Raw genomic sequence first — 8,069 nt, forward strand, 5'->3', positions numbered from 1 at the left:
CACATTCTGCCAAACAATTACTAGTTGTGACAACAGTGAATAACTCTCTTGAAGTTTTCAAATGGTTCCGACGTCTAACAATTCTGTAACTGCACACCACCAGCAGAGTCTGAACTCTGACACAGTCCCATGAGACTTGTAGTCATGGGACTTCCACAGATGGATACATACACTGACTATACAGGTCAGTCAGTCTCCTTTCTTCTTGGACTGCAGGCCTCTGGGGCAATGTCAGCCAAGACTTTACACAGTTCACAAGGCTTTGCAGCACCAGCTATTATTTCCATGATCACTGGCTCAGGCTGTCAGTCACAGGAGCCCAGTCCCCTTCCACTACTCAATTTCACATTGGTTTTACTGGTATCTTTAAAAATAGAAAGGAAAAAAAAAGTTAATGCCAGAGGGTGGTGGCACAAGCCTTTAATTCCAGCACTAGGGAGGCAGAGGCAGGCAAATCTCTAAATTCAAGGCTAATCTGCTCTACAGAGTATCCCAGGATAGCCAGGGCTGCGTGGAGAAACCCTATCCCAAAACAAACAAAAACAGAAGTTTATTTTTTATGTCTGTACATGTGTGTAGAAGCATGAGTGTTAATACAGTATATGAGAACACAGTACAACTTTTGGGAAACTGGTTTCTTCTTCAACTACATGGGTTCCAGGGATCAAAATCAGGTCATCGGGTTTGGCAAGCAGCAGGTACCTTTACCTACTGAGCCATATTATCGGTGCCTCAACTTAGCAATTCCTCTAACATGATCCACCCACCACTGAGAACTAGGTATTTTTTTGTTTTCCTAATTAAAAAATCTGTTTAAGATAACAACAAAACAGCAATAAAAACCCAGAAGTTATCATGGAATTCAAGCCTTTCTAATCTCAGTGGGCACCCACCTTTCAGAAACACAGGGGTACACCAATGGGACACACATCTGAAAGATTCATTCACTCAAATGTCCAACAAATCAAAGACAAGGTGAGTGAGAGGTGGGAAGACTTGAGCATCAGGCAGAGTTCTTAAAGAACAAAAGGAATTCAGGTGGGCCCACCAATGGATGGCAGGTTCTAAAAGGAGGACGCTTCAGACTAGAATAGAGAGCACACTGAAAATCTGGCAGGGTTTGGTGCATAAAGGAGTAAAGAGATTACAATTTACCAAGTACTTAAGAGTGCAAAAAGAATGCACCAAGTACTCTTAGTATCATATAGCCTGCCCACTGAGAAAAGCAGCTTCAAATCTGCATATTAGAAGATCTAGACTGTTGTAGGATACTGCTATACCTACTACCTAATGCAGTGTGTGCCTGTCTCAAGTCAAACTTTTATGATTATCCGCAGCTTTAATACTTGATGATCCTTCCAATCCAGCCAAAATCAAGTTTGCAAAAGTGCTCTAAGTTATAATACAGGGCTTGTATCACACTTTCTGTGTGATATTTCAAGATATGAATTACCAAAGCAGTAATTGGTCCACCAGTCTTTTATCAAATTCAAGACTGAAATTTTAACTATTCCTGTAAAAATTCCAAGAACACATGAGTTTATGCTCAAAAACACACCTAGGCTTCTGTAAAGCACAGAACAGATCAGCAGCTGTGTCTGTGTGTCTAAGAGAACTAACTGCAGGAGCTAGACACCTGACTAGCTGTCCAAAAGCGGAAAGAGACAGCAGGTGAAATTCAGGAAGGAGCTGGGGTCAGAGCTGGCTGTCCCAGGGTCTTCAGCTCCTGCCACTGGACTGAACAGCCGCTTCCTGGCTTAGGTGATGAGCAGAGAAGGTTGGCATGGCACTAGGCCACAGCTATCTGGAGGGAAGTAGGAATACTGATGGAGTGGTGTCTTCGGTAGAGTAATTTGAAGGAAGAAAAGTCTTCTGTAACTAAAGATTGCTTAAAACTTAAACAAGGGATCTAAATAAACTTAAAGACGTTGAGCCACAAATCCCAGTTTCCCCTTGCTTCAAAGGGCTGTCATTTACAAACTGGCATCAGAACAGACTTCAGCAGAAAATTCTGCAGTCAGAATACAAGAGGATGTCTTCTGAACCACATTTCCAGAGCTTCTGAAGAACACAGAAACAAGTCTCCTAAAGCAACATTCAGTCCAGAGATCCTCATGCTGGTGACTTTGTACCCAGGGCAACCTGGAGATGTCTGGAGGTATTCTGAGGACACTCCTACACCTGGTGGGCAGAGGTTAGAGATACTAGGAAGCATCCTGAAATTCCTGGCCCCAGAAACTGGGAAATTAAGCCTAAAGGTTCCAAGGGCTATAAAAGAAGCCTGTTCACCACTATAGAGCAAATATAGGAACAGGAAAGAGTCATGCTCAGGGCATGTCAGCAATAGCAACTCAAAGGAAAACCAAGAGAAAGGAAAAACAGAAAAAGAGTTCCTGCCAGGGGCCTGAGACTGCACAATAGACATCTTAGTCTACTGCTTAAGCCCACCTACAGTTGTCAAGCCTGCACATCTGAGGAGGCCTTGCTTGGCAGGTAAAAAAATCTGTCAATGATAAAAATATATAAATTATGAATTTTTCAGTGAATAAAAAAGTGTAAAGGTCTATCTAGTATACTCCGTTCCCACGACTGTTCAGGAGCCCTCCAGCCCCCAGTCCTCACTTCCTGTGGATCCCAACCCACCATGTCACACCTGCATCTATCTGGACGTTCCTAAGACTGTCCACAAATACATTTCTCCTGGCATCCTGATCGATTCTGTGCCAATACATACTTCTAAATCAAAGCTCTAAAACTTCCCAGTACCCAGCATTAATTACTCTTGAAAAAATGACAAAAAAAAATGAAGCGAAAAATGTAGCTCAGTTGGCACAGTACTTGCCAACCGTGCAGAAAGTCCTGGATCTGATATCCATCACTGCATAAAGTGGGTGTGGTACACATGCCTGAAATCCCAGCACTCTGGAGCCAGGAGCGGCCGAAATTCAAGGTCATCCTTAGCTGCCCAGTGAATTGCAGGCCAGCCAAGACGGTATGAAAGCCCATCTCAAAAAACAAAGAACAAACAAGCAATAGTAACTTATAGGAAAAACATTAACAAAGCAAAGACACACTGTAAACTGAACAGAAATTATATGCTAGGACCTAAAGGACTTGCAGGGAAGTGCTATTTTTTTCCTGGAGGAAGTAGCATTTCTACCCACAAATCTTTGCTTATTGTCACTCTTCCAAAAAAGAAAGAGACAGCAATCTTGTTTAACGACACCACCACCTCTCTGTACCTGCATGAGGATCCACGTAATCATTTTACTCAGAAGCTGTGCAACTGCTTTGGAATGCAAAGTGCACTCATGATCACCAGAAGATGTAAGACTGGGGGAGTCCTTTCCTGGCCATCCATTTCACTGCCTAAGGCATTCAGTAGGCCAGAGAGGGAGCTCTGGAAACCCTTTCTGTCTGTGGGTCTTAAATTCACCAGCCAAAGCAGAAAACCACGTTCTCCCAAAGCAACTTCCTTGCAACAGGCCCGGAGGCCCTGACTAGGCCCCAAAGTGGTTACAGGTCCACTGATAAGCAGTTCCCAGGTACAGCCAACTAGGAGCTGCAGGGTTTCCATCTGTCAATCAACAGAAATCCAACAATGCCAGAAAACTGCTCCGAACTACAGTCCCAGCACTCAGGAGGAAGTACAAAGAGAATTGAGAGTTCAAGGCCAACAGAAGCCTGCTTTAAACAAACAAAAAAACAAGGCCTAAGGGTATAGCGCAGTAGCAGAACATTTGCTTAGCATGCACAAGACCTAAGTTTGTCACGAGTCCGTCCCCCCACCCCCCATAACCCTTCGTTTTGAAGGTGTGGCAAAGAGGCTGGGATGCCAGCATTGTTTGCTCCTTTCCTTGGGCGAATAAAGCATGGGATACAAAACAGCAATTAAATATGGCTGCTCACCTACTGCTGAAGAGGAGCAGCAGGGCCTTGCTTCTGCCCTCCTGTGAAGACCAACTACACCAGAGCAGTCAGATGTCACAGGGACAATGACAGCAGATAACTTCCAGTGAATGCCAAGACGTCCGTGTGCAATACGTGATCGCTCACTTCACCCTAGTGGGAAACAAACGCTCCCTAGGGCTTACATCTGATGAGAGAATGCCAGCAATCAGGTGCCTCCCATACGCACTCCGGGGCTCCCTAAGCACAAGCAGGCAGCCGAGCTTAGAACCTGTGCTCTTCAATCTCGGCTAAACTACCCACCCACCGCCAAGCCACACGGCAACCGCTCGGTCACCACAGAGATAGATACGTTGCCAAGCACTCCAGAAGAAAGCTGCCCGGCCCTCTGGAGAAATGAAGAACCCCAAGGCTCGGCCGGCCTTCCTAAAAACTACCCGATTTGTTCTCCGAAGGCTTTCTTCCCCGGTGCTTCACCGCCAGTCCATCCGCCACCATCAAACCCCCTTTTAACCGAAGAGCCACTACCAGTCGTCCATCAGGGGGTGAACATTTGTCCTAGAGGAACGCACTGGCGCAGCGACCACCCAAGGTCACGCCCCGGAAACCAAGGGCAGGAGCTGAGCTGGGGACGGCCAGCGAGGCAGGGTGCCACCGGGTCGCCAATGCTCCCCACTGGCCCCCTAATTAGCACCAAGGCATGCCCGCCACGCCCCAGGCCGAGCTTCCGGAAGGACGCCGGGTACCGCCGCGACCCACGCCCGCGACCAGGGGCCCCTAATTCTCCAGTGCCCGCAGCCTCGGCCGTAGCCCTGCTGCCCGCACACGGAATGCCCGCAGCCTCTAGACTCTAGGCGGAAGGCGGGGCTCAGGCGCCGTCGCCCGGACCTCGGGGGTCCTCAGACCCCGCCGCCCAGAGCCATCGGGTCCCCAGGACGCAGAGAGCTCCCGAGGGCCCCGCCGAAAGGCCCCGGACCCTGCCTGACGCCCCGGAGAGCCACAGCCCCACCGCCCCCGACCCCGCCCCCGGCCGTGCAGCCCCTGGAGAAGCGGCTCCCGCCGCGCCCCAGCCTCTGCGCCCCCACGGCGCCTTCGAAGGTGCGGAAGCGGCTCTGGCCGCGCCCAAAACGCACCTTGAGGGTCGGGTACTCCTGCACCTTCAGGGTCATGGACAGCTGGGCCGCCGACTCCTGCACCGCCATCTTGGGCCGGCCGAGCGGAGGAGGCGGGTACGCGGCACGCCGGGTAGTGACGTGCGACGCGCGGGGGCAGGCGGAGCGGCTGAGCGCCTGCACCAATCATGTCACTGGACCGCTCGAGAGGAAGAAGTCCCGGGCCAGTCACCGTCCACGGGCTCGACCAATCGTCGACGGCTCTAGAGAGCGGCTTCCTCATTGAATTGTCAGCCGGCCTAGGCCGCTGATGCGGGTTTAGGTAGCCTAGACACCTACGCCGTGTGCATTTTGGCGGTTGGGGCTGGGTAGCGCGTGTTAGGTAGCTGTCTTGTAAACGCCCACGCCCCTGCCCACGCACCGGTCACTTCTGGTAGTGGCCACTGGCCCTGTCTCAGTGCTTGGTGGCCATCATCTATTGGTGGTCACTCGGAGGTGGTGCGGTTTTTGCCATCCGGGAACTACTTTCCTTCGTCTCCATTTTCACGGATTAGCAGAGCTGGAGTCCTTACACAGGCTTCCTAATGAAAGATAAAAGTGGATGTTTACCATAGAGTAGGACGAGGCCTGCGAGCAGCTGGGCTTTCCTGCAGGTGATACCATAAGGAACGCTCGGCAACTGGTTTTGTTAAAAAATGTTGACTCCTTGAATCGGGTCCGAAAGGCACCTAGAGTGTCCAGTGACTGTCAAGTTGGATTCCCGGAGCAATGGTATTGATGAGTTAACATCTAGCAAGGAACTGAAACTGAACAACGTTGACCTTCCAGGGCCCCCAAGTGAGGGTAATTATTTGTGACTTAGGCTGCACCCTAAAGCACAAGTAGTGATTACCTGCGAATCAGCTTGTCCCCTCAGGCAATAAGGAGTTCTTTTGAACCACTCCACAGAAAACTAATGCTCAACCAGACCACACCTTGACCAGGATTGTTTAGTCATTATAACTCTTACCTCTGCTCTAGTTCTTCCTCTATTTTAAAGTTGACGGTTGGTGGCCAGACAATAAACCTGAGGTCACTGAACCCCTTTATCTGTACAGAATGTGGCATATTAGATTCCTTTCTCTGCATTTCACTTTCTGTTGTTGGATTGAAAGTTTGCAAGCACATAGGTGCTAGGAACTGAATCTGGGTCCTCTACAAGATGAAGTGCTCTTAACCCATGAGCCATCTCTCCAGCCCTCTCACCTACTTTGAAAATTAAAAATGAAGTTAGGCTTCATTCATTAGGAAATGACTTCTACATTAAATCATCTTTTGTGTTTTATAGAACTTAATTATGTTTTGTATTTGTTCTTGAGACATGGTCTTTTCTCTATATACTCTTGGCTACCTTGGAACTCACTCTGTAGACCAGGCTGGCCTCAAATTCACTGAGATCCGCCTGCCTCTGACTACCGAGTGCTAGGATAAAAGATGTGTGTTACCACCGCCTTTCAGAACTCAATTCTTCAGGAATGTTTTAGACATTAAGTGCAGCATTAGAAAAGAAAGGACTTCTGGTGGTGTCGTTCAGTGAAGGGAGAACCTGCTGGATGATGCGTGAGAACTTCAGTCACAGTTTGTCACAGCTGGGAGGGAAGAAGCATCTTAGAAGGGCTTCCCATTTTAGCAGGGGATTGAGAGCTGAGGAGAATGTTAGTCCGTGTGTGCGCACGCACCGCGCAGACTCTGCTCATGCAGATTCTTTTGAATACTGATACATTGCTTTGAATAAATTGCTCATATCTCAACTCTGCAGCTACTGAATGTTTTTGTTTTGTTTTGTTTTGTTTTCCCCTCACACAAGCTGATCAAAAGCTAGGACCATTTTTGATTCTAGAGAAGGCTCTGGGTTCCTTCCCGGATGGTATCTTCTCCCCTTTAGTCTTCTCCCCACCCCCGCCACTAGGTAGTCTTTAGTCTTAGAATTAGTCCTATTCGGCCTGAGATGATGGAGAAATCAGAGACCCTGAGGCACAGAAGTCCCCAGTCCTCCAGTCCATATTCCACACTCTTCTCTGTAGCCATTCTGTCTGATTCTGCTGTGGTCACGTTTGTGTTCAGTGCTGAAATATTTGCCGCACCACTGCCCTCTTAGAGGCCAATTCATGAATTTAAAGCTAACCCAAAACAGACTTCTTCTCTGATGCTGTCAGGATGATGTGTCTAGGGTTGTAGGAATGAATTCTTATACTGTTAATTTAAAGAATAAAAAGGCAGGGTAAGCAAGGTCTCAGCACTCAACCAAGTTTGTTGAAAGCAGAAGCACATAGACAAACACAAAAAGACACGGCTCTCCGTAGTAGGGAGGAAGCCAAAAGATGGCGCCAGAGTCTGCTCAGATGATAGGGGATTTTGTATTTGGGAATGGGGCGAGTTCCCTTTCTCCTTTGGCTGATTTGGGCTCTGGCAGGGGATTGTATGATCCAAATATAGGGAAGCAGATTGGTTCCCACCACAGGAGCTCTCCAGTGGGAGATTTGAAAGTCTCACCCAACTCCTCTGTGGGAGTCAGGGGACACGCCTTTGTCTTTAAAGAGGGAGAAGAAACAGGAAGTCAGCCATCTTAGAAATTTAAGTAAAAAGTAGAGTGATCTGCCAGCCGGTGGTGGTGCACGCCTTTAATCCCAGCACTCAGGAGGCAGAGGCAGGCGGATCTTTGTGAGTTCAAGGCCAGCCTGGTCTACAAGGGCTAGTTCCAGGACAGGCTCCAAAAGCTACAGAGAAACCCAGTCTTTTTTTTTTTTTTTTTTTTTTTTTTTTTTTTTTTTTTTTTGGTTTTTCAAGACAGGGTTTCTCTGTGGCTTTGGAGCCTGTCCTGGAACTAGCTCTGTAGACCAGGCTGGTCTCGAACTCACAGAGATCCGCCTGCCTCTGCCTCCCAAGTGCTGGGATTAAAGGCGTGCGCCACCATCGCCTGGCTAGAAACCCAGTCTTGAAAAACAAAACCAAACAAACAAAGTAGAGTGATCTACTTGGAGCCTCTTTTACCTCTTTGTCTTCCTACCA

The 8,069-nt window shown here is 48.3% G+C and overlaps 1 protein-coding gene across 2 annotated transcripts in view; it reads right to left on the reverse strand.

Annotated features, from left to right (window-relative positions):
• Maea (macrophage erythroblast attacher, E3 ubiquitin ligase) overlaps positions 1–5,161 on the reverse strand; it is a 38,495-nt gene extending 33,334 nt beyond the window's left edge. Inside the window, exon 1 of one of the 2 annotated variants that reach the window (XM_075943985.1) lies at positions 5,043–5,161. In XM_075943985.1, coding sequence (XP_075800100.1) covers positions 5,043–5,111 — 69 coding nt within the window. In that variant the 5' untranslated portion in view covers positions 5,112–5,161. Of the gene's footprint in view, positions 1–3,909; positions 4,097–5,042 lie in introns of those variants that run through there. The other variant, XM_075943986.1, reaches the window with a different exon arrangement.
• Positions 5,162–8,069: the final 2,908 nt, after the last annotated feature.

The sequence above is a fragment of the Microtus pennsylvanicus genome, chromosome 12 (assembly GCF_037038515.1).
Source record: "Microtus pennsylvanicus isolate mMicPen1 chromosome 12, mMicPen1.hap1, whole genome shotgun sequence".
NCBI lineage: Eukaryota > Metazoa > Chordata > Mammalia > Rodentia > Cricetidae > Microtus > Microtus pennsylvanicus.